Here is a 27988-nt window from a genome sequence, read left to right as displayed (position 1 = left end):
CCATCAACAAGGTATCTCATGATAAAATCAATCCGACAGAAGCTACAACCTTAACACCTTGTAATTTGATAAATGTGAACCTCTGAATGTATTTTAGAACATTGAAATCTATCTTTGTATTCCAATCTAGAGGGGCAGACCTCTCAAAAGATGTCAAATGTTTTAGCTTGATGTCTTCAATGAAGTGTGTGTGTACACAGGGTTCACACTTAATAATAGAAATTGATCTGTTGAAAGCTTCAAGTCTTTTTTCCCTTATTGCACGTGGGTTCAACAGTGAAACCTAGTTTTTCAAATGTCACTTCTTGTTTTTTTTGTGTAGATGTGCACTTCACTAGGAACACCCTTGTTAACTTGAGTTGAAACAACATTTTGATACTTGAAATATAAATTTGATTAGATGTGCACATCCTCACGAGGTGTGCACCTTTGAATGTGACGAGTTTGAATATTTCTTTGGTGAGGGGTGCTCCTACACCCTATATGTGCACTTGAACTTGAAATCATATTCTCTCTCTTTGTTGAGGTGTCCTTACGGGGTAGGTGCACACTTTTGAATGCAAACACATCTTTTTGATTACAAAATCAAAAAACTCTTTTGTTAAGCACAACTTTGAGTCTCCTATGTGCACCTAATAATGTGATCAAAGCATTTTCAAGTTTTGAAACGCAGTCCTGCAATCAGGCATTCACTTGCATCGACTCTTCTGCATTCAGATTTTTGAATTTTCTGTGCTAGGTGTGCAACATGAGGTGTGTAACCTAGATTTCAATTCCCCCCTCATAAGTACACACACCTCATGCTCCCATGCACCCCAAACAACAGCAACTGGAAATTAAGACCACACCATATTTAACTGTGCATTCAGCTCAATGTGTGCCCTGCAACACTAAACATAGATTTTTTGTTTTTTTATTTGAATTCCTCCTCCTCAAAGGTGTGCTCACAACAATGCTTAGTAAACTCCTCTCGGCTTCAAACATCATTTTAAGTACTCCTTATGGAATCATACACTCTTGAATGTAAACCCTAGAGTTGAATCTAGATGAAACTTCCCTTCATAAAGTTGCACTCTCTCTATGCAAAAGCTTTACATTTTTAACTCCTTGCTATACTGGCTGCATTCTGATCTTTAGTCTTAGCAAATCTCTCCAACAACAATCTTGGTTTCTTACCATGTCTGATGAGCTCAATTTATTTTAATGAACATTAACTTCAGACTTGACAGTATACAATTTTTTTTTATTGGTATGGTAAGAATAAAATAGGACATTCTTGGTATTAGAACCCTTAAGTTTCTGAAATTTACTGCTAGACCAGCTAGCCTAGCTAGTATCTTCTTAATTCTTTGATTGCTTATTACATTCTTCTGTACATGTTGTTTTTCTTAACTTAAATTTTTTTGTATTAACATTTATTATGTTTTTTTTGAGTGTTGAAATCCATCACAATTTTTAGTTTGCCCCACATATCTGTCGGGTCTTCAGCTTTGGAATCTACTGCTGTTTGATTACCATTGCACCATGCAAGGCCCTCCTCTTGTGAGTATCAGTATCAATACAATTTTTTCATGTCACTTTTTTTCATCAATTTAAAGTAAAGATCTGTTGTTACTGGACTGAAAGTATAACTGTATAAGTGATGAATTTGCCCGAGATTGTGGTTGTTTCACTTGTTTTTTAATTTACATGTATTTTAATATGTTGGCTGGTCCTGTGATAGCAATTTCTTTCGGCTTTAGTGATCTGTCTATCTCTCTCAATTCCCTTAATTCTCTCATTCTCTTCCCTGGAATAGCTCAATATTAGACCTAAGTTTATTTATTTGTATTTTATTAAATTTCCTTTTCTTTTTTCTTATTAAATTATAATGTCTTACAATTTCCTACACATTTAGTATTCATTTTGATATTTTATATAAATCTGTATATTTTTATAATCTCCTACTTATGCACTAATAAGAAGAATCCTATGCACATTTAAATGACCATATAATCCTCATGATAAACATTTATCCTTTTATTATATTCTATCGAAGAGGCATCAATACATCAGCAAGATCATAAAAGAGAAGCACAAAACTGAACTAACCATCAAAAGGAACTAGTATAAACTTATATAAATTTATGTCTCATTATCACACCAAAACTGGAACAAAACATAGCATAAGACAAGACAAAGACAGAGGGGCACTACATATATATATATATATATATATATATATATATATTTTCTTTTAATGGCTTTTGTTTGTTGTCCTCTCGGATCTCTTTGTGGGGCGTTACACGCAATCACTAAAACCTTTTTCTACTGTTTCTTCCTAAGAGAAATACAGTTATTTTGTGGAAGTTGAGTGCATTTATTGTTGTCTTGAAATTACTTTGAGAGAAAGGAACAGTCATTGAAATTCTTTTCGTTTGCGTTGGACTTCAATCAATTTATATTTTTGCTTATACCAAGTTCACATTGTTGTCAAAATCTTTGATCTCTCTGAAGTTCTCACAATTAAAAGCCTTCGTTTCTGTCCATTATGTTTCCACAACCATCATTGATATAATGCAACTTGCAACATTATAAAAGTGAGCCGCCTGTTTGTTGAACAGTTTATGATGCGCTAGGCATCAAGTTTGTTTCATGCTTTTGGGATAGTAGAAATTACATAGACTAAAATTTTTAATCTTGACACCAGATTTGCTGCTGAAATCTTCCATAACGTGCATGAAGAAATCATGGCAACTGCAGCTAGAAGTCACGGACTTACAATTCGCATACAACAACTTGAGGCCGAGGTCCCTTCAATTGAAAAGGCATTCATGGATGGAACAAATCAAGTCCGTTTCGCTCATTCAATAGGTAAGCTTTATTTTTGAAACAATCAAAACTTTTCTGACTACAGTCTAGTTAAGCTTTTCTTGAGTTACAGGAAGACAAATACCTACAGCTATTAAGATACTATTTCTGCCAAGAACAGTTGTTTGTATTTTCAGGATCAATTTAAATTTGTTTTTGGATGTTAACCACCGAGAAACCTTTTCTTGGTTTAACCTGAAAGAAAGCACCTACTTTTTTTTTAAACATAAACAAATTATATGGAAAGACATTAAGAAGGCTGTAATGTTCAGTATATCTGTAACTTTTTCATCTACCTTTATATGGTTGAAAACCTCCAGACTGATAACTTGCTAATTCATGCTAATCAGTCACTGTGGGTGGCCCCATATAAGAAGTTAGCACTTACTACCCATGGAGCCAGCTGTAACTACTTTTTCATTATAGCTTCATTCTCTTGGATGATTTGCGATGGCTGTAACTCAGTGGAAATAATCAGACTGCATGGGAGGAGATTATCAAATGCAAAGTCAAAATTGACATGCTCCATTGACTCTGTTATTTTCTAGCACACTTGCAATTTTACTAACTATAGAAGGAAATTATTGGCAATTCAATCTAGAATTTGAGCTCAATTTGTTATGATATGCATTGCTTCATTAAACTAATTGAGTTTTTCCACCCTCATAAAGCCTTTTTGTCATGAGCTCTAATAATAATAAATAATAGATAATGGCTATATAATATAAACCAATATGATAATGGATTCATATGATTTAAATCTAATAATATGGTCAATACAAACATATAAATATAAATGTATATATATGTAATGAATAGAAGAATATAATAATTATTGATTTCAAATAATTATTTTTCTTATAACCAAGTCAATACTATATTGGATACATTTAATAAAAAATCATTGATGCTAAATATAATATTCAAAAACACCGCTCATAAAATCATTTAATACTTAAATAGGCTCAGAAATATTCAAAGTTATAATTATTATAACATCCGGAAGGGCCATTCAATAAAGCAGATAGGAAAGCGTTCATGAATATATTTTTATGGGATGCGACCTTTGCCAAGGGTCACTTAGCCCTATTTAACTATGAAGATCCACGTACATCTATTCATCATACATTGAATACAAAATAACCATCGAACTTCATTTCATCAGATAATAAGATAAGATAAAATAATGATATTAATGTCCAACAAGAGACCAACAAGGCTAAGGGACTGAAAGATACAACAGTACAGTAAAGTAAAGAAACCGGCAGGAGCACCAAATGGTGACCTGATAAAGAGTGCACAACAGGGGAAAGAGACAAAACAAAAGGAAGAGAGAAGGACCGTCAGTCCTTTCTCGATACAAAAAAATCCCATATAGAGGGATATGGGCCAGGACGGGCAAGGGTTTGGGTCTGGCATCGTCTATGTCTTTGCCACTGCATAATCGTGGGGGTAGGGTGCTGCTGTCTCAGGAACCCAAGCCGAGGTCTGACCAATCTAGTGTGACTGGAGACAGTCGGGTGAGGTCGTTTCCTACCCCTGGAAATGGTCGTGGAAGGAAAGAAGTTTGTGATGAGCTAATCCAAGGTTTGGTGCAGAGGGAACCGAAGCTGTAAGGTGTGATCTCTGAGTAGGGAGGCCTCTCGGAGCTAGAGCGCCAGACACCTCTGGTTGGAATAACTATAAAAACGGAAAGGGATCTGCAATCTCTGAGAAGGCAATATAATCTGCCTTTCAAAGGTGGAAATATCCGTTGATGGGAAGATAGAAATAAGAGTGGCAGCCAATCAAAGGCAAGTAATAAACAAATGTGGAACAACAAGTAGAATGTGCCAAACTATATTTTTTATTTGGTGCTGATATCACATGCCATCTCAAAACATACGTGAAGGTCAAATCAAGGAAGAAAGGTTAAAAACTAAAAAAAATGGAAAGAGCCGAAATTGTAGGGGGGACCCGAGATTATAGGGATACAAGGATTTGCATATCTTGGTATAGAAGTGGGCCCATCTAAGTACATTAAGATGGTTAATAAATTTAAAGGTATGAATTTTATTACTTTTCCTTGGTTTTAAAAGATAACTATTTTTCTTATAACATCTCTAATGTTATATAATAATTTATAAGTATATATGACAGTAATAAAGTATTATTATATGAAGTGATATATATATATATATATATATATATAAATAATATGTTTATGAAAATGAATTCAACGGAGACAATTAATACTATAATTTTGTATAACATATCAAGATTAATGTGATATGGAAAACTTTAGCTAATGCTATCAGTAAATTGGATCGAAACTCCTTATGTCTAAACTTTGTAATGGATAGGGAGTGGGCGTAGGGGAAGGAGTAAACCGGTCGTGTTGGGAAAGAGAATCCCAATATGGATAAAGATCTGAGGGAGCCCCAAGCTGAGCATGTCCAAACTCGAGCAGCTGTAAATCTACCATCCATTACATGATTTGATACATGGGGAATATTGAAATTATCCTGAATAATATGAATAATTCTACCAGGAATTAAACTCTAAAGGATCCCCCTTGCTTTCAAGGATCATTTTAAAATTGACCTAGTAGAAGGGGGCATCACGCTTTTGTAAGATACTTTTGCTCTTGTTTCTGAAGCTTTTTCAGGCTGTGCACCATTTAAGCTGCTTCTTTTTGGGTACTATTAGATCAGCATTAGATTATCTTAGTCGAATGGACATACCATTAAATAGCAAATACATATATCTACTATCCACAGAGCTTAAATGATGTTAATAATTTGGTCATTCAAAATTGATATTGTTTTTTGAGGAATGCTCAACCCCTAGTTTTGTAGTTTCCATATTGAGTGTAAACTATCGAAGAATTAGAACATGCGAGAACCCAATAAACATACTAACGTACAGCATCTCTTATCTGCATATGAATATATTTATCCTAGAATCTGATGTAGGGTCTTTACACACATCATTGCAGGCAGTGACTGGCATGCTAGTATTCCAAACCATCAGAATCATCTCACTTACAGTGAATTACCTTACTTTATACGTAATGCCTATGAAGAATGCAGAGGACCACCCCGGCTCTTTACACTGGATAAGTAAAAGCTTAGTTTGCTTCATTGTTTATGGGATTTTGATCAAGATTTAAACATAATGAAATATTTTTCTAGAGCTTATTTTTAGCGACTTGGCTTTCAGGTTTGATATTGCAGGGACTGGAGCTTGTTTGAAAAGGTATACAGATCCATCATTTTTCAAAACAGAATGGGCCAGCTCTGAACTGAGGAAAGCAGAAAATGCTCAAAGAGACACATATACAGCCAGATTGAAGGTCTGTAATGTCTCGAAAATTGTTAAATCATTATTGCTAGTATTTTGAAAATTTCCTTTCTTAGTGGTACTTCTACCTATTTTTGTTTTTAGTGATGACTATTCAAATACACTTTCAGTTTTCAGCTCTTTGTGCTAGTTTGTATAACTTGCTTTGTAATACACCTTTTTCATATGAATATATTAACTCTATCTCTGATATCCAAATGTTAATGCATTTTACCTTTATTTTATGCTTCATGTTTAATTAATAATTGATGATAAATGTAGTGGATTGATACCTCATCCTTGTACAAGAAGAAAATCTCTTGGAAGGTGATGCTGAATAGTTTATCAAACAAAAGGTCATGTGCATTGTGTGGATTTTGAGGAGCCTTCTGCAGGAGAGGATCCTTCAGATCCTCAACCTGAAGGGTTAAATATATGAGAGCCCTTATGCTGGCTGAAAGCATAAAGTACCCTTGCTTGATAGTTGATAGTTTGAGAATCATTATATTTAATTTGTAAATCTTTTCCATTTAAAATTGTAAGGACCCTGCTGTTGACCTATTTCCATTTTTCCGATTGCTCAGTAATAAATAGTTAAGGTTTCAAAATGGTACATTCATCACGTCTTACCTTTAAATTAGTGCTGTTGGCATGTGTTTGGCCAATAAATATGATTTACAAGGATTCCCATGTAAAATATGAATAGCCCATACAACAGTGTTGAATTGTGCTTACGGTTGAGACATATGGCAATACCACATCACAATGATAAAACATAGTGATGTGCTGTATTTGTATTAGTGCTTCAAGCTATTGAGGCTTTGGGCTGATCAGGGTGGTTTTATGGAATATGGGACAAGTGAAGGCATCACTAGATGGGATGTTCACAAAGTCCTCCTTAGACAATATAATTGGGAAGATGTGATGGCATGGGATTGCAATTGGAGGACAGGGATTTTGTGTACTGTAGCAGCACAGTGGCAAATAGTGGAATGATGTTAGTGTGGTCTTTGAAACACATCCTTGTGTAGCATTAATTCACACATCAAAGCAATTTAGCTTCTTAGGGTAGAAAACTTGATATTATCCCATTACAGTGGGAAAGCAAGGCAATCCAACGTTGCTATTTCAGGACTCTGAACTCCAGGAAAAACAACTTTACATTACAATGCAGCAGCAGGAAATAGGAGCATCATATTAACTTGTGTCCTCAAGTCTTCAACTACAATTTTTTGAAACGTTTCAGTGACTTACATTATTGCCAAAAGTGATGCATGGATCCTACCACTAAAACTTGACAACAATCCTGCGCCAGTTTTGCCAGCAATGATTATTTACCCCAAGACCTATAAACATGTATCTTTCTTTCCATTTGTCTAAATTAGATGATTTTCCACATCTGCCTGTTATTACCACATCAACAACTCTTCAAACTTGCAATTTCTCTGTCTGCCTTGCTAGTTGGTACATCAACTCAGTGCTTATACATTTGTAATGGTGTACACACGTGAATTGCAGGATAATTCCAAAAGCTAAGAGATCATCCTAAATCGTAGTACCCTTAACATAAAACAGTGAGCCTCTTGGCCCATGGTTCAGTTAGAAATGAGTTGTTGGGGGCTACCGCAAGTGATTATGCTTTTCTTGATTCGTTGTTATCTTCCTCCTCATGTCTTAAACTTCTCAATTTAAGTTCATTTCACATCTTCTTCAATCAGAGCATCTTGTACAAATTAGTGCCTTATCTTCAGTTGTATGGACGTCCTCTTGTGCTTTTGCTTGAGTCTCTTCTGCAGCAATTATTTCCAGCTTCTTTCCTCTATTTTCACATTCATACTTGGATACACAGTTTTCTCTATCCTGTTGGTATATTTCCTTTTTGTAGGTTGTCATTGTGCCACCCACAAATGGCCTTATAACATTTTGATTTGTTAAGACTTATTGGCACATAAACCACCCACATTTAGGTTTGGGATGGGCTGAACTATGCATTGTTAATGCTAGGAAAAGTGGTGTGTTGACTTTGCAATAATAAAAAATTACTGTCAATAAAAAGGTTACCGCTGATATGTGAGCCCAGGGGATGCAAGGTGGGTACGTACCCTGGGCCCCTGCCCTTGCAGGCCCTGGTCCCCTGACTGGCTGAGGCCAGGGGCTACTTGCCTCAGCAGGGGATTTCAAGGGAAGCACCCCTGAAATAAAATTTCATTTATAATTTGTCACATAGACCTAATGGTGGATATAATGTGTCCTTTGTTTGTCCTAGAAGACAACCCTATGTTTTGAGGGAATTCTATTATGAGTAAGCATTGGGATATATACTGAGAGTTTGATAGTTGTTAAGTCCCTGAGGATCTTTGTTGGTGGCACTAATTTGAGAAGTTGTAGAGCAAGTATATTGGAATTTGTTATTGATTTCGTGGGTTTTGGAGTGTGGGGTTATTCTCTTGAAAGGATTTCCTTAGTGTAAATCTCTGAGTTGTATGCATGTTATTTATGTATAGTTGAGTTTCTGTAATTGTTGGAAAGATCTGAGAAGGTTTTTGCATAATCTTCCTCTCAAGGCTAGTGTAGGAAGTTGCTCTGCTACCTTAGCTTCCTCACAATCAAGAGGCGTTATACTTCATTGCTTTTCTTACTTTCCTTCCTCCTAGCATTCCCATGACGATGATTCCCCACTCTGCCCACAAACTTGCCCATTCCTTGCTCTTATGTTAGCCTTCTAAATACCACAAATTGCATATACAACATTTTGACATACTTTTTCCTAAAAAACTTGCTTGATTGGTATTATTGTTCATGGATGGCTATGTACATTTCAATTTATATGGTTTACATTATCATCCATAGAGGATGATGATTAAAGTGACTAGCTAACATAACCGACAGTGGCAAATTTGAAAATGTTGATTTTAAAGTTTTTAACCATACACATACCGTTAGGGTAAGGAGTAAGGAGTACATCAAAATGAAAAAAATATGCATGGAAAGAATTGAAGAGCAAATAATAAGAAACCCACTAGCAATGCACACCAAGACTTATGAGAAAAGTTTCATAGATAAGTAAGATAAGATAATGATATTAATGTCCAACAAAAGACCAACAAAAGGTTTTCTGGGACTGGAGGATTACAACAATGAGTTTGAGAACAGCAGGAGCACTCAAAGGTGTCCAAAAATAAATACAAACAACAAGAGAAAGCAAACAAAGAGACAAAGAGGAGGCCAAGAGAGAGACTAGGAGTCCTTTCTAGGCGAAAAGAAATCAGTCACTGAATGATGTGCTTGCTGATGAGTAGAGGCCTTGCTCTGTCTCTGGTTACTCTTAGAGGAGTGTCGCTGAGTGTCGCTAGTGCAAAGAGCCGATACAGTATCTGACACATTTGGAATGTCTGGTAGATCTAGTGGAGCTAGAAGTTCTTTTCACACTACGCAAAGGAGATAATGGTGTGAAGAAGGCAATAATGAGCTGAGTAGACGAGTGCCGATGCGGAAGCAGTGACTGGATTGTGCTATCATGGAGCATAGTGGCCTCTTGAAGATAAAGTGCAAGACAACGCTGATCATAGTAGCTGAAAAAATCATAGAGAGAGAAGCATTCCCAGAACAGACAGAAAAATCTCCCTTTGATCTCATAATATATAGGGCAATAGAAAGTGAAGTGAGTCTCAGCCTCCACCTCACCTAAAGTACAAAGCATACAGATCCGCTCTCTACTGACAATATGATGGTCAGTCTGAACTCGAAGACAGTTAGAACCAACTTTGAAAGATCTCAAAGAGATATGCAGGGCATGAGACCACTGCTGAGAAAAGTAGCTAGGATGAACAATAATCCCATCAGACATCTCCAAAAAGTGCTTCGCGTCAAAGGACGTCCGTGGGCATAACCCACTAGGAGGGTTAACCCAGGTTGTGGCAATGTACTGTTTATAAATGTCAAGTCTGACATATTCATTCAACTCTTGCCGAGAGGGGAGAAGATGAGCCGGGGCATCCAGCAAGAACTGAAAAGGGGGGAGTCGGTCAATATCAATCCCAATCGAACCGAGCAGAGGAGAGGCTTGTGCATACCAGCATTGTGCGTGAGAACCAGACTCTGCATTCACAATAGAAACAAATGAACAATAAGCCAAATAGGAGTACCGATCACAATCACTAGCACAATCTGCAAAACCACGAAGGCGATGGAGGAAACCAAACCAAATAAAAAATGGCCGCAAGACTGAAAGGATGAGCGCCGAACTCAGCAAGAATGACACTATGAGGAGTGAACCTGTGACATCTAATGATGTGCCTCAAAAATAAAGTTTGAACCCTCTCAGTCGAGGCCCAATCAGAACCAAGAAGAGATGGGCCCCAAACCACAGACCCATAAAGAACAATTGCCCTCACAAGAGAGTCCAAGAGAGATAACTTGGACGAGGTATCTTGGAAGTGATACCTGAAACACTGTTTCTCAAGCAAACAAAGAGAACCCATACCCTTATTAACTCTGGGCTGAATAGCTGGTCTCATACTGAACTGTGGTTCGAAAAACTTAACCCCCAGATAAGTATAAGATGTAGTGATCTCAATCTCTTGACCTTGAAAAAGAAGTGAAGATGGGAAGTCTTTAAACAATTGAAGATCATGACTCGAGTCTTACCCAACTTAACCACAAGCTGTTGCTGATCACAAAAGGAAGCCAAGCCATCTAGAAGCCTCTGTAAACTGTCTGGAGAGGAAGCAAGGAGAACCATATCATTGACAAAAAGAAGGATGGAGATCAGAACCTGGTGAAGATAGTAGTTATCTCCAGGGAGCGAAGACCTTAGGAGGAAGTCCTCAAGCTCATCAATATATAACCTGAACAACATAGGGGAGAGAGGACATCCTTGCTTAACCCCAATGGTGCTATGGATCGGATCCGAGAAGCCCTTAGGAATCTTGAATCTGCCAACCACAGTCTCATGTAGTCTCATAATAGCGGTACCTAACATCTCAGAGATACCAATCTCCCTAAGCCTCTCAAACAGAGCCACCCTAGGGACAAAATCAAAAGCTTTGCGAAAATCAGCAAAGCAACAATAGGCCTCCTCTGATCTATGTCTAGCATCCTCAATAATAGCCCATAAAGTGAAGATGTGATCGATAGTTTGATAGTCTACCCGAAAACCAGCCTGTCCTCTAGCCCTACATCCTTTCCTGTCCAACTCACTAGATAACATAGCATTAAGGGTTGTCGCATACAGTTTGGCAAATGTGTGCCCAATCATGATGGTTTTGTAGTTCCCCGGATCAGAGACAAGACCGGTCTTATCAATAGGATAAATCAGATGCCTGGACCAAGAAGTCGAAACCTAGTGTGAATCACTCTATTAAAAAGAATAGAGAGATAGGGGCTCAGAACCAAGGCACCGAACTTAAAAAGCTCAGTCTGAAAACCCTCCTCATTAGCAACTCTACTACACTTCATGGATCTGATGGCTTCAAAAATGTGGGAAGGGGTGAACAAGCGCTTGAAAGGAGGCAAAATGAGATGGATAGAAGGCTGCCCTAGAATGTCATAAAGAGCCATGGTGTGCAAGGTAAGGGAGTGAAAGTCGAGGTTGAAGGGTGGAGGAGAATTGCGGGGGAAAAGAGTGCGCCAGAAAAGCTGGGGATTGTGGGTCAGCATGGAGCAGGGGGATTTGCACTTGGAAGCGGTAAAGGAACGTTTCTTACTACGAAGAAAACAAAGATAAGACGAGCGAAGATGGACAAAGTCAGTGGAGCGAGCCTCAAAAGCAGAATGCATAGAACGATGGAAAGATTTGTAGTCTGTATCGAACCACTGGTTCATAGGACAAGTATTATGACGTTTGCTATGAAGGGGCAAAGGAGGGCGATGAGGAATGAAAAGGATGGCAAACTTTTGGATAGTTGTCACAAACAAGTCAAACATGGAGGCAGCCTTGCACGAGTCAAAAAAGAACGAAGGGTTGAGGCATCTGGAAAGATGAGTGGAAAAGAGCTCACAATCACCTTCGAGAAAATGGAAGTGAATGGGTGAGTGAGCAGTGACAGATGAAAGATGAGGTGCTAAGGGAGGGGGCAAAAGAAGAGGGGAGAGGCGAAAGTGAATACTAAGGAGAGCATGGTTCGCAAGAAGAATGCGCATGATGGTGAAACTGCGAATGCAAGAAATGAATGAGGGATAGGTGAGGACACAATCAACGAAACTAGCACCACCACAATGAGGCCAACAAGTGAAGAACTCAGATCCAGGAAAGCAGGAAAGGCCATTCAAGATCACCAAACTAGAAGACTCACAAAGCTGCAGTAGATGTCTACCATACATGGATAATGGCCCAAGAGCATCCTCAAAATGGCACTGAAGCCCAAAAGAAGTCTGATCAATCTCAGTAGAGCAAATAGGATCCGAACTGTGATCATAAAGCGGAGTCTGGAGTTCTTTGGTTCTCGCATTGAAATCCCCAAGAATAATAATGTCCCCTAGAGCAGCAAACTGAGAAATAGTCTCACAAAGGTCAACAAACGGGTCTCTGTCCTCGGTACCATGAATAGCATAATGGGAGGAAGCTGGTGGTGTTGTCCTGCATTTTGTCACCACAAAATGTAGGTAACAGTACGAAACTTTTTCAAATTAGTTTCGCATTTCTCTGAGTTTATTTCATTATTTAATTAATTAGTATTGATCAACCAATCGATACCAATTGATACAATGAATCTTTTTATTGAAGACCTTCGTCAAGTCTTTTTTGTTTTGCTTTTTGTTGAGCCTTTGCTTGATTTTTGAAGCCTTCAAAGACCCTTTTTTGCTTTTGAGTTTGTGTTTGTTTGTTTTTAGTCCTTTGGTTTTGCTCATGTCATGCCTTTCGTTTTCTCCTTCGATTCGGTCTAACCTAGAGGTCAATCTGAGTTGTCAGTCAAGAGATATGGTAATTTTAGTGCCTCAAAAGTGGACATTTTAGGTGCAACAACATGAATTAAAAATATGATGTTATATTTTCATTTTGACATTCACTTTTTGTTATGTTTTGAAGTTACTTTTCATTTAAATTTATAACTTAAAGTGACTATAGTGCACTTAATGTTAGAATTTTAAGTTGAGTTACTTTTTAATTTTTAACTTAAAGTGACTATAGAACTATCTAGTTACTTTTTAAATTTTTGATTTTTAAATCAAATACTTATATAAATGTCACTTTAATATAATGTTTATGTATTATATTGATTAATAGGATGCATAAATGTTATTTTTGACCCATATTGATGACATTTTTATAAAATTAAGTGAAATACATAACTTAAATGCCTCAAAGTGGACTTTTTATGTGCAAATGCACATAAAAATCTATAAAAAGTGGAAACTTTTCATGCTATTGCACCTAAAAATTCACTTTGAGGATACTTTTCATGCCATTACATCAAAAGCTTATAAAAGTGGACCTTTTTGATGCAATGACATGAAAATTTGAGTTTTTATGCTTTTGCATCAAAAAGGTGAGACATTTTAAAATATGTGACTCCAAAAAGTGAGATTTTAGAGTCTTACACATTTTAAAATATGCAATAAGTCTCAAAAAGTGAGATTATGTCTCAAGACATATTTTAAAACATGTAATGGACTCTAAAAGGTCCTCTTTTGCCTTCCAACATGTTTTAAAATATGTAATGAACATAAAAATGTCCTATTATGTGAAGAAAACATGTTCTTGCTCCAAAAACCTCCGATTTTGCTTATAACTTTTGATTTTCTCCATGGATTTGGATGAAATCAGTTGCATTCAAAACGTTTTGGAGAGGTGATCATTTTGCCCTCATAAAAAATCAGTTTATTGCACCCAAAAATGTGTTCAAAACTCCCAAGCTAGGGCACAATTTTGCAAAAAACTCTATAAATCTTCAAATTTGGAACATGTTTTTGTTTGGAATCAAATCGTTTTGACCTTATTTGCTGATTCCATTACATTGTGATCATTATTTTGGTGTTAAAACACCAAATCGTTTTTGCTTGGAGAAACACGTTTTTGCTTAGAATGCCTGAAAAATTGGGGTTTTAATTCACTTTTATGTGTTTTAAAGCAAGTTTTTTGCATTTGGATCCATGTATATCCATTTGGGGAAGTCGTTTTTGCATTCATAAGTCAAAAATGACTAAAAAACATGCAGTTTTTGGCCACGTTTTTGCAAAGACGGCCCAGATTTTTGAATAAAAGTCATGTTTTTGTTCAAAAAACTCAAAAAATTGCATTTTCAACCCATACATTTGATCAAAAGGGATTGTTTTAGAGTTTTAAATGCATGATATTGCTTTTAGAGACCATTTATTTGGCACTTCCATGTCAAATCCGACCATTGAATGTCCATTACATGCAAGTGTGGAAAAAGTCAAAAGGTTGTTTTAAAATCCAGATTTAAGGGAGAATTGGTCTTAAGACTATAAAACTTGCTATTTTAGCTCTTTCTCCTTCATTTAAGTGGACCTCTTCTTTCATGTATTTTAATTCATGCTTATCTTTGCTAATTTTATGCATGAAATCGTTGAATGGATGCTATTTGTAAGAATCTTTGCCTTAGAATGTGCATTTTTCCTTTAAAATATGAATTTCTCCTTCATTTTGATTTTTTTTTTTTTTTCCAAAAACTTGTTTTTCCTTCATTACATGCGAAAGCGTTATCATTTTTCACATTCCATTTCCATGTCATTACATCTCACATCTCATCCGACGAATGTGATTACATGTTTTTCACCTCATTCGCCATTCACACATGCATGTAATCCCATTTTCCACTTTCATTTTCATCCATCTCATTTTTCACTTTCATTCGCACGACACGATTACACGAAATGTCTTACGTGTAATTGCATTTAAAAGGTCCAATTTTGACTAAAAGTCACTTTTTGAAAAGTCAAAAAGATGTCATTTTCTCATTTCCATATGCATTCACACCTTCATGAGCAAATACATGTTTCCGTATCTTTCCATGCTTTCCATCTTAGCCTTCATCCGCATATGCATTTAAAGTGTATCTTTCACTCAGACTTGCATCTCATTTCACCCTCCACCTTCCCTTACATGTTGCATTTACATGTAATCCATTTTCCGTGCAGTGACATCTGGAAAGCCCAAGTCACTTTTTGAAAATCGGCAATCTCCATTTACATGCATTCCCATGCGCCAAGCACTTTACTTCCAAAAAAAAAAAAAAGGGAGTTAAAGGTGTTGATGGGAAGTTGTTTCGAGTGTACATCCGAACATCGTCAAGAAGGTTTTCAAAGTGTCAAAGACTCCAGTTTGTGCTGATCTACAAAGGAGAATTCATGACAACTTGAGCGAGAAAAGATGGATCACATCAAGTTTCCACATGATAATGGACAATTCATCAAAGAGAGCTAGCGGTTGTCAAAAGACGCAACACTATGGTTATCAACGTGAATGCAGTAGTACAAGGTACAGGGACTTCCAATCCTGTTATCATCTAGGATTGCATTGTCAAGTACAAGGCCTTTCAGAATTGTTCTTTTCTCTTCCGTCTTCTTTCTTATTCTTTTATGTTTGTAGTTGGAGAAGATGCATTACATGAAAAAGTGTAATTACATGTAATGCGAGTTACATGTGTATGTAAAAGATGTAATGCGAGTTGCATGTGCAGTTGCATGTAACCCTTTAGTTTCTGTAGTTAGACTTGGTCAAAGTTGGTTGAGTTGCTCCCACTTTTTCCTTCCCCTTTTTTTCAACTTCTTTGCCTATATAAAGGAGTGCCCCCTCATTGTAAAAGGATCATTATCTTTATGCAAGAGAGCTCTGGAGAAATTGTGCCAGCAGAACTTTGTTTGTGTAGCACTATTTTGAGAGAAAGTGAATACAAAGGAGCATTTGAGACTTAACTTTGATTAAGTGAGATTGTTATTTGTGTGAATTGTAAGCGTTGTCTATAATTCATTCAAGTTACCTTTGATTCGTACTATCTTTTGTCATTGATATTGTATCTTGTGATTGATAGAAAAGAGTTAAGAAACAATTGAAGCCCGAGCTTTGACCAGGAGCAATTGTGAAAATCCATAGCTAGAAGCTTTGTCTGTAGCTTGTATTTTCATCTTGATTCGCAAAATAGTTAGATTGTTCTTATTTTTAGGAGTCTTTGTGCCCTAATTGTAGAAATTTTACTATATAGAAGTACAACAAGACTTAGAGCCAAACTGGTACATTTTGGCTAGCCTTTGAGTTAGTTAAAATTTATCGGTATCACTGTTTCTAGCTCGTGATAGAAGTGTAATTAGAGATTCACCTTGCCCATTATTCGCCTTACGAATAAGTGGATCCTTTCTTGAAAGTTAAGACGAAAGGATAATAGTAGCACCCAGTTTATAAATCTCTCAATTTCTTGCTTACCTTGAGTTGATCCAAGGAACAGTGAGAAGGGGGAGCCTTCCCTTTAAGGTAGGAGAGACTCTGTCTCACACGCTGTGGCTGGTCATCCTATTTTGCAATTGAATTTTTACCCAAAACTGTCGGTCGCAAAATATCCACCCAACAGGCGGGAAATAGCAAGTAGCCAAATAGAGATCTCTTTGATGGTGACACTTACGTCCAATGTGGACCCACATAAATCTGACAAACGTATCTGAGTGTACAATAGAAGTGTTGCTGAAAATATCCTCCTTAATCAAACAAGCCATGTCGCCTGAGGCATGTACTCCACCAGAAGCACAAACCTCCTCTCTACATATAGATAACCACTGATAACCAGTAACACCTGGAAGAGGACGTACAGGGCTCTCATGAGTCTCAGTAATGACAAGAATATTTGCGGATCCCACAGCATCACATAAAAAATCAGGAAATGACCATAAAGACCCATTACCATTCCAACAATTAACAAGAAGGGAGCAAGTGGGTGTCTCCCTCTTGTTCGACTGTTGGTGGGACCATCATTTGGCCTTGGGGGCCTGCCTCTCTTCCCAACCACTAGGGGGGAAATCTCTAATAACTGCTTTCAGATTCCTTAGAACTGCCCATTTACCAGCTCTCCTCGCCTTTGCAACTATCCCACGAGCATGTTTCAGCTCTGTAACCTGCGCCTTCATGAGATCTTCATCTAAGAAAATCTTGGATGGGAGAGAATAAATTCCTCCTAGCTCGAAGAGCTCAAAGCTTGTCTGCAAGTGAAAAAAATCTAATAAATAAGATGTAGCCATGTCCAACCCAACACTTATCCGACGTGATATCAGTAAGATCAAGTTGATTACAGAGGAAAGAGCATCCAACTGCGAGAGGATCAAGAGTGGGAGGGAGTCCACGAACCTACAGGTTGAGCTCACGAATCCGTCTCACCCTCTCATCTTCGATCTTACCTTGCATCATTTTATCAATACTAGCAAGAGGTGTAGTCAAATAAAAAAATCAAATCATATAATATCTAACATGGTTGGAAAATCAATTGGAGTCCACGAACCCGCAGGTTGAGCTCACGAATCCGTCTCACCCTCTCATCTTCGATCTTACCTTGCACCATTTTATCAATACTAGCAAGAGGTGTAGTCAAATAAAAAAATCAAATCATATAATATCTAACATGGTTGGAAAATCAATTTATTTTGGGCATGCGCGGGTATGATATCCAATGTGTATCCGGGCTGTATCGGATATATATATCCGTTTTGGATATAGGGATACGTGCACCTAGGGAGTGACAAAGGAGTATCCAACTACTCTACTTAGGAGTACCCCTTTCTATGGTCTATTAAGGTTCTTGCTTGTTACATTCAAGTTTTGGTGCAATTTAAAAATGTTCATATAGCCATTAAGGTTTCATGTGAAGTCAGTTGACAGCGAAAATTAGTTACGATTCATGGGAATATGACATGTTAGTAAATCGTTATGATGATATTATATTGTTATGTTGAAAACTTGGAAAGTTGGTTATTCATTACAAATTCATGGGAAGTGAAATGGTGGTTAGCCGTTATGATGGTTTATAGAAAAAACTTCTTATAGTAATTGTGACTATATTGAGCAATATGATATTCTCATGGAGGATTTCCTTTCCTTGTAGGAGCATGTTGAAGGGGGGAAAGCATTATTAGAAAGGAATTGGGCACGGGGGCACCACCTATCACTGGGCGAATAGGTATGAGTCCTGAACCACCATGGCTAAGGGTAAACGGCTAGGCAAGCAAGAGTTTATGTTGGACGAACATGAGCTAACTAGTTAACTTATATCATTAAATAGGGATTAGCAATTTTGTTACCTTTATAATTTGAGAACATTTTGTTGTGCAAAGCATGTCTTACTATAACGACACCATAATACCTAAATATATTCATACATATACCACATATACATGTATATGTGCGTAAGTCAATTAAGAGGTATACCCCTTTTCTGAAAGTATACATAAAATACATATGCTTAGGATATACGCATATATGTATGTACGTGTATATACACCTACGAGTATAGCTAAGTACGATGATGTCCTTGTATTAGAACATTAAGAGATTGGAGTTATTATTATTCTTTCTCCTTGGTGATTGCTTTATTATTTTGCCTTGAACGACCACCTTACATATTTCTCTTATTCCATCAGACTTTATATTTGATAAATGTTTCATCATAAGCTATTCATATTATAACCGATGGCCTTATGAGTGCCTTGCCACCCCAGAACTTTCTTGCGTAAATGAGCATGCACAAAGGAGCTTTTCTTGAATATCTATGCTCACTCATGGTGAGGGATTATTATCATTACTCCTCACCCCTTCAGTCTACAACACTCAAGTATCATTTCTACGTCTTGCCGAAAACCATTCTTGTTTTGCCATAGTTTCTATTCTATCTAAAGCCAGTGAATGATCATCAGCATTGCTCTGAGAGATCCGTGTACGAGACTAGATATCCAACGTCCATATATATAGGACGATACCATAAGTTTGAATTGCACAAGAGTGCTAACCTCCTAAGCTCCCCCTGGTTATTTTGCAAGTCGAGCTATACCTCTCACTAGGTCATGCATTATTATTTGAATTTCTTTGTATCTTTATGAAATTATGCATTTGAATCAATCGATTTCCTATCAAGGAATGCTTCATTATTCTTCATAGTCCAGAATTTTGAAGTGCTTTTGGCCTGCGTATTCCTTTTGTTGTTTCCATTGGAACTGATATAATTAAGGAGCCATCATGTTATAGCAAGAAATGTTCATGAAAGCATATCGAGTACGATCATGCATTAATAAATCTCTGACAAATGTGCTAGCTCGTATAGGGGTATTGTCAATATACTCCTTTAGACGAGTACAACACATGTATAATAATGGACTAATCTGAAAAGAGTTATATTTTGCATCTATAATGCTATAGGGCTAGGTCGGGCATAATGCATTGGCTATGAATATAAAATGTTTCAGCACTCTTATGAAAGTCAAGTATTATGAATCTTTTGATGAATCCGTAGACCCAGGATGGGCAATATGCATGGCTGTGAATATATAAAATGTTAAGGCAAATCACCTAGACATTCATCTAGGAAGACTAGCATGGTTGAGATGAAGGGCGTGTATTGATATTCATTAAACCATGGGTACATCCCTGCATGATAAGAGAGAAAAATCAGTAACAAATAAGCAAGTAATAATTTTTTAAAAATTGAGTCAGCTCATGGTGGTCCAATGTTTAGATCTTGTTGTCCAATCGAGCAGTGGGTTGATACTCTAAATACCAGGATGCTTAGTGGTTGGACAGGGTGTCCCATGTCTATTTCCGGATAGAGGGCCTTTCTTAGTTGAGATTCTGTGGGGATACTTTAGGTTTGCGGTTGGGAGGTTAAGCCTCTAATTGTTTTTGCTCTCCACCAGGTGCCAAGACTTGCATAAGAGAGAGTTATAATCTGCATCCAATATCTCCCAATAGCGGGTATTTTACTTCTATAAATTGGAATATCAAGTTGAAGGCATGTTAGATAGTTAATATTGTTTAATCAGTTATTCCCTTCAATGCTTAAAAATCGGGTTTCCTTTTCAATGTATTAGGAAATCTGTTAAATCAGTTGATTGAAGATGAAATGTAATTGCTTGAATGAGATAGGCTTACTTGATGGTTGTTATAACTGTCCTTCATTCATGTGAATATAAATATGAACGTATCTTTTTTTTACATTTAATTGTCATAATTAGCAATGGGAAAAAGGGGATGTTATAGTGGTTTTGTTTCCCTAAATGGTATTGGTTATTACGATATAGTGGTATACCTTTTTGTGCCCTAAACGGTAAATGTGGGCTAACTTGGGTTTTGCAGATGTTGCCCTAGGCGGATTCCCCTTCCGGAATTTAGGGTATTGCAAACTTCAAATCCTCAATTTAATTTAATTTGATTATGCCTTAATTGAAATCAAGATTATTAATTAGTTATATGGATCAAACTAAATTTAAAATAGCAATATGTTCGTATACATGGCAATGTAATTATATGACGAAGATCTTGTTTACTTAAATTTGATTATCACTGTTTAACCACTCGTTCTAATTGAATATTCTTCAGTTGTTAGTTATGATATTTCAGTCAAACTGATTGCAACAGTTAATCTCTTTCGTATGTACATGTAAAAGAGCTGTTAGAACTGCCTTCTCATGAATATAAAGTAGTAACTGTATTTCGATGACATGCTAATTGATAGCTAAGGCCCCGGAAAAGGGGATGTTACACTGCTGTCCATCTTATGTAACTTACAACCACTTCTCAATGAGTATTTAAGGGGAGATTAATGTGCCTAGAAGTTGATTGAAAAATCTTTTTGCCCAACTCAATTATTAACACAGGTATACTCTTTTTACTCCATATTGTTTGTTATCTTGCATATTTAGTAGCATTAGGTTTTCATGGTAGTTTGAAAATGAATTTATATGGCTTTTGGTAAAACTGTGTACAAATTTATGCACTGAGATTTTGGGTCATCAGGATGAGTTGGCAAAAGAATGTGAAGATAAGAGAAATTTGACCCACACATTGTAATGTTCCCATTTTTGGCCCAGGCATTTGGAGAAAAAATAAATAACTAATTGAATTAAATTGTCAAATTAACATTTTTCAGGCAATTTGTATTTCATTGATCTTGTTTTCAGAATGAGTATAATTGGGGCCAAAAATAAAAGTAACATATTATAAAATCACTTTTAAGGTGTTAAAAGATTTTGCATTTAGAAAGCCATTTTATAATATATGAATTCTAGAAAGTTGCACAGAAGGCTATTAAAGGAGGTTGAGGAGAAGAAAGGAGAATATTTTAAAAATTGATAATATCTATTTTCGAGATTTGTTCCTGTGGGCAAACTCTTACCAGCAGGACAAAAACTCCAATGGTTTACTGGTGAAAGAAAATTTGAAAAGCAGAGCGATTCCATGTAGGGATTGACAGTGAGCTTAAGATTTGGAGTTTGGGGATAGAAACCCTCAGATTTTGTTGGAGCAATTTCAAACTTAAGTTGCCTTTGTGTTGAATGTTTGCAAATAAGGGTTTTGAGCAAATTGGTCTCCCAGGTTAGTCAGGTTTATACATACAAATTTATTGAAGATTTATGTCAGAATAATTAATAAACTTATAAGCTCTGTGTTTGCATAGTGGAAGAACTGAAACTATGATTGCAGTGATTTGTGTGCCATGGTGATATAAAGTTTAAATTATATCCTAAAGCTGATTAACTCTAGCTGTACCCCTTGATGCTGCTATAGAGGCCGTATCATGTCATACATTACAAAGGAAGGAGTGATTGTTGATTCTGAAGGTTTTAGAGTTTGGTTGACTTCCAGTGTAACCTATGTTGGTTGGTCAAAGCTGTTACCTCAGCCAAAAAGGAAGTTGCAGCGTTTAAACACTCCCGTGCCATTGTCTAGGCTATCATAGTATGAAGGAAGGGGTTGATTCATGAGTTCATATTGCAGTTTTTGAGGGATAGTAAATGGCTGGCAGGACAAAACAGCTCTCAGAAAGTGATCGTTACATACACACACACATATACATCACATACATACATACGTTTGTTCGTACACACATACATACATACACGGTTACACACATACATTTATACATATAAACATATATATGTGCACACACACACATCTTCAAAGCGTTCTTGAACATATTCAGCATATTTGATCTGGAAATTGTGAATAAAATCTGTGTTGAACAAATGTGAAAACATGTTAAAATCACCTTACATGTGAATCGTTTGACAAAATGCCCATTTGAAGGTTTGAACAAATGCTGAAATTCAATGGTGGATTCATGAATGTAAATTTTTGTAGCAGCAACTTTAATGATTTGCTTCATGTTTGATTAGGTGTGACATTTTTGATAAAATGCATGCTTTGCAAAAATTGTGAAAAATTGGAAGTTTGGTTGAAATATCTTGGTAGGGTTTATTATACACATATAATGTTTAAGACGACAGGAAGGTTGGTAATCCTGGGGGTGCAGGAGAGGGTTAACAGGCAGGGCCAGGGGTTAAATAATTAATATACTATATTATTTTGCTCCCTTTTTTCACCTCTTACACTAGTCAAATTCACATGTACTTGCTATGTATATTTAGATTTCACTGGAATGACCTGGGAGAAATGCCATGTTAATTGTGAACATATTTCAAGCTTAAATGTTCTCCGAGTACATGAGTTCAGCATCTTCTGTCACCTTCTAGTGAACGTAGCTGACAATATAAGACAGTTGACCAAAATATGAGTCCAAGCGAATTGTTTATGTTGGGATTTGTGAATCATCTCTGCGATCAACAACTTCTAATGCTGGGAAGCCTGTTCACTGCTTAATAACCTGTGCAAACTGATGGGCTTCATCCATTTTCTTTTTCTGTAACTCTCTAATTTCCTCCATAACTCTAAACAAGGGAAAATTCGCTCTTGCATTTAATAATTTGCCTTAATGAGTGGATGCCAATGGGCATATATATAACTCCTATATTGATTATGATTAAGAAAAGATATATTAAAACAGTCAAATAGCATAATATGCATGCATATTTGGAAAGTATGCTTTTAAGTTTCCAAAAGAGTATTTGTACATTTAATCCCCACATGCCTTAGTTTTGGAATTCACTTTCAGCTAACATCTAATCCTTGTTTGGATTTTCATGTCTTTTGTTAACACCGTTCATATGTGTTGATGTAATAATACAGAAAAGGATGCGAAGGCAAAGGAATAGTGAAACTACAGAAGTTACTGTAACAGCCCTACAAAATTCTAGGTATTGAGCTAATTTTGGATGTGATTAGCTATAAGGCACACATAAGACAAGATAAATGTATGGTTTCATCTTGATTTAATTGTAATTGAAGTAGTAATTGTTAAATCTTATGTGTACCATAGCTATTTACCGCAGTGCTGGCCTTTGCAGGGCTCCATTTTCGGTGTTTGATGTAGCCGATCTAAGGTGTGCCCCTGGAAACCAATTATGTACTGCTAATCACATATTAGAGTCAAAACAGGTGAAAATATCTCACCTTGCCCAAGTGGCAGGAAGAAAATTAAAGCAGCACCTATCCAATTTAATGTTTCCAATGAATGCTTACATGATCCTTTGTGACCTTGTTAACAGCGAAAGCAATCCCCTTCAGCAGGAATAGTTAAAGATGATCGGGCCAAAGATGATCTTGCTATGGGCGAAGTTAAAGGATTTCAGCCAGTGAATATTAGTGACAAGGATACAGCGGAGAGGAGGCGTCGTGGTATCATGCAAATGGAGGAAAAGTTTGTATTTGTCAATAGAGAAAGGAGGATACAAGTTCAAGATGATTTGACTTTAATTGAAAATGTTGGAGGTGAGCCGGAGAATTTTGTTGATGCTCCTATCAGCATGGAGTCAGAAATAGAAATAGATTCTGATTGCCAAATTAAACAGGAGGTAAATTCTGACATAATTTCTGAGGATAGAGAAACTGGATCTCTGGGCTATACAAAATCACATGAACAGCTGGTACAATGTTCTGTTGTTTTGGATATGCAATCCCTGCACAAGGCCAAATCTTCTGGGGGTGTTGTGGATATTCAATCAAGCACACCCTCCGAGGGTAGTGTTGAGCAATATCCATCTCTTGCTTCTGTCCATGCATCTCCACAATCTGGAGAAAAAGGATCGGCTATTGATCTTGACAGTGACAATGAGGCCAATGCAGTTGCTAATTGTGTCTCCTCAGAATGTGGTAATATTGTGTGGACAACTGATGTTGCCAACGAGGAACCAGTACGTGATCATGATAATGTCACCCTTTTGGCTCCTGCTGTGGATATCATGGCTGATATAACAAACAATTTTGGTCAGAAACCTGATGCTGTTCAGAACCATTCGTCCTCTTTTGCATTCTCAAATACAGAGCTAACTTCCAGTCTTGGTTATGTCCACGTATCCACAGATTCTAGGGAGAAAGATCCAACAGCTGATCTTGACAGTGGTAAAGATTGTAATCCGGTTCATACAGCTTACACCTCTACCGAGATGGTACTGGATGATCATTTTGATAAACCATTTGCTACTACTGCATGCGATGTTCCCATCACAAGCACAAGTTTTTTTCAGAAACCAGAAGCTGCACTGGACCGGTCATCTTCTTTTGCTTTTTCAAACTTTGAATCATCCAATGTTTCTCTAAATGCTACACCATCTGCCTGTTTTGATAGTGGAGATGCCTTTTTCAGATTTGTCACCCCTGAGTTATCCATCATGTACAGTGATGCAAAATTTACATCATCAATTATAATTGAAGATCTTGATGATTCACAACTTTCTTTCATATCTGGATCTTCCAACAAAATCAAACCAGTATCTGTATCAGAAACTTCAAAATATACATGTAATCAGGAACTTGAAAATGCTCTAACTCCTTCCATACCTCCAGATGCTTTTGAAAATGAATCAGAATCTTGCTCTGATTTGTCTGAGTTAGCTTCTGATCTTCATAATTTGCAAGATGATCATTTGTATCCTGACATGGAAATTGATGGCAGAAAAAGTGAAATACCCAGAGATTCTGTTTCCTGTGATAAGACTTATTCTGAACATGAATCTCCTCAACCAGAGATTGAAGAAACATGCCTGGAATATCAAATTGGAAATTCAAATGGTAAACATTCTACTGGGCTATGTGCATACTCCTGTTCAGATCCCATTGAATCTAGCATGGATGTTGAGACAGTCGGTGATCGAGTGCTTGATGTTTCATCCTCTGATGACATTCTTAAAATGAAACCTGTTCACATGTATGGAGGTTCATCAGATAGTTCAGTTGTAATATCAACAGCATCAAATCATAGAGATATTGAATCTCATCCCGAGTTACAAAGTTTTCAAATTCCTGTGAATTTTGCATGTATTCCATCACTTGAAAATAAGGAGTTTTCATCTGACATGTTGGGAGACAAGCCAATCTGTAGGTCTCATAACTCAAAGGTAGTTGGTACTGTCCTTGAAAATAATTTGATTTCTGACGTTCTCACAAAGGATATTTCTGTTGATATGCTTCAAGCTGAGCTTGCTACTGTTGGGCATATTAATTCAGCTTCTGGGCTTTCCCCATCAAATAGTGATTGCCATGAAATATCAATAAATGAATTTAAGAAAGATGAAACTGAAGTGTTTGTTATTGAAGAATCTCCAAATGTTAGTTGCTCTACCATGTCTCCTGCTTCGATCCTTCATTCTAGACCTCTTGTGGAATCTGCTATTACTGGATCAAACAACTTTTATAGCACTGACATAAAGACAGGGCTCCTTTCTGAGGTCCATGCTGGAAGGCTTCATGCTGTGCCTTCTGCCAGCTCTGCCCTCAACAGTCTCCTTGATGATCATCCCCAAAAGGAATCTATCATTAAGCATTCTAGTGCTGATCTTCAAAGCCATGACGTTGATGAACAACATTGGGGCAATGGAACAGAAGGGTCAATCTCAAGCCTAGGAAATATCAACACACAGGGTCATGATATATCATCTTCCTTTCAAGATCAGACTGATATTTCCTTCTCCCAGCCTACTATAAGATCTCCTCCCCACGTTTTCTTCGCGAGTAGTGATTATTACCCTGAAAACTTGAGCCCAAAAAGGGGTTCGTATAATATGAAATCCAATGATCTGTCACCTTTCTGTTTGTTGCCAGAACCTGTGATTCCACTTGGGAAGGAATTGGAGGGGAAAAACAATGCTGATTGTACTAATCTCTCATCAAATAATCTTGAGAATTCTTCTCAGGCTATTTTAGTTGAAATGCAGTCCTTAAAGTTGTCTTACACAGCTGATGGTCATGAAGGTGGACATCATAGAAGCCATGTGACAAATTCTTCAGATTCATTTAGTGACCACTTCGTGGAATCTACTACTGAATCTGCAGTGTTCCCTGAAATGAACATGAGTGCTAATGGAAAGCTTGGCTCTTCAAGAATTTTGTTGACTTCTTCATTGACAAACTCATTGAGTTCACGTGAACCCAGAAGTTCAATCCTGACAAATCTGGATGATGACAGTGTAGAGTATGGAGATAACAGCAACACCTTTAGACCATCTCCAAGGCCTTGGACATCCATTGGGTTTCCTTTGCCCACCTCTCAGGACAACAACACTCATGATGTGGTTTTTGATACAAGTCAGATAATGAATCAGTACGAAGCACAAGACACTGAAGATTTAGTTTCAAGCTCTTTAATTATAGAATCAAAAGTTCCAGAGAACATTCCACTGGAGACACCGCCACCACCTCCACTCCCTCCTTTGAACTGGTGGATAACTAGACCCAAAAAAGTATTATTAGCATCCTTTGAATCGGCTGTACCACTTGCACCACCTCCTCCTCCATCAAAGCTCAGTCGGCTCGCACGGAATTCACAGTCTCAGAAGACTTCTATTGAAAGAAATGATTCACTCATAGAGTCCATCGCACTACATGACAAAACCAGGGTATTGGTCCATTTTTTTAGTGCTTTGATTTGAAATTTATTAAATGTGTATGAAGCACTTGACTGCCTCTTTGTTAAGAATTTTGTTAGATCAGCTCTCACAGGTGGCTATGCATGTTTTGTGCAGCTGAAGAAAGTTATACAACAAACCCAGTCATTAAAAGCCAAACCATTAACTGAAAGAGAAAAATTACTTGAGCAAATACGAAAACGGGTTTGCAGCCTGCCTTTTTTGCACATTTTTGGTTTCTTATTGAGCTAAACTTTAAACTATATTCATGACATCAAAGAAATGCTTGCTATGTTTCTGAAAAATTAGTTAGCATCCAGTTCCAGATTTGTGAACTTTGTTTATGTTGTATGATCAGCTAAAACATTTGCCAAGTAGCTTGTCAACATTATCTAAATATTTTGGTTTCATTGGCCAGTCTTTCAGCTTGAGACCGACGGTTACAAAAAAGCTTGAAATCCCTAGACCAGAAGCAAGTATTAATGTCACTGCTATCCTGAAAAAGGCCAGTGCCATTCGAAAGGTTAGACATCACCTTTATCTTGTTCCTTCTATATGATCCCTATGCCATTGCATGACATTCAGCAACTTGATGTCACATGTATCTCAAACTCAAAAACTTGCTGTATTAATTGCAGGCTGTTGGAAGTGAAGATGAAGATGATGATTGGAGTGATGCTTGAATTCTAATTCATGGTATTTGTTATCTGCTATTACTTGTATGATTGTTATTATTATGTGACCCATGGTCACAAAACATTGTAGGAATAAAAAAGATCCCTTTCCATCATTTTAAGATAAATCTAATTATGCCATTCTATCCTACTTGATATACATGGTGCTAAGCCTTCATATGATGTGAATATGTTTA

The 27988-nt window shown here is 37.0% G+C and overlaps 1 protein-coding gene across 2 annotated transcripts in view; it reads left to right on the top strand.

The window, feature by feature from the left end:
- The window catches only part of LOC149574788 (uncharacterized), a 96666-nt gene that overhangs the window by 23950 nt on the left and 44728 nt on the right, over window positions 1-27988 (top strand). Inside the window, exons 2-10 of one of the 2 annotated variants that reach the window (XM_089814619.1) lie at window positions 2690-2853; window positions 5828-5951; window positions 6052-6184; window positions 23345-23412; window positions 23563-23653; window positions 23764-27108; window positions 27235-27321; window positions 27536-27640; window positions 27756-27813. In XM_089814619.1, coding sequence (XP_089670745.1) covers window positions 2690-2853; window positions 5828-5951; window positions 6052-6184; window positions 23345-23412; window positions 23563-23653; window positions 23764-27108; window positions 27235-27321; window positions 27536-27640; window positions 27756-27800 — 4162 coding nt within the window. In that variant the 3' untranslated portion in view covers window positions 27801-27813. Of the gene's footprint in view, window positions 1-2689; window positions 2854-5827; window positions 5952-6051; window positions 6185-23344; window positions 23413-23562; window positions 23654-23763; window positions 27109-27234; window positions 27322-27535; window positions 27641-27755; window positions 27814-27988 lie in introns of those variants that run through there. The other variant, XM_089814620.1, reaches the window with a different exon arrangement.

This window comes from Cupressus sempervirens, chromosome 2 (genome assembly GCF_028749045.1).
Source record: "Cupressus sempervirens isolate cs-2001-9-10 chromosome 2, ASM2874904v1, whole genome shotgun sequence".
Classification (NCBI taxonomy): Eukaryota; Viridiplantae; Streptophyta; class Pinopsida; order Cupressales; family Cupressaceae; genus Cupressus; species Cupressus sempervirens.
Note: the sequence above shows the minus strand (reverse complement) of the source record. Positions and strands in the feature narration are given on the sequence as shown.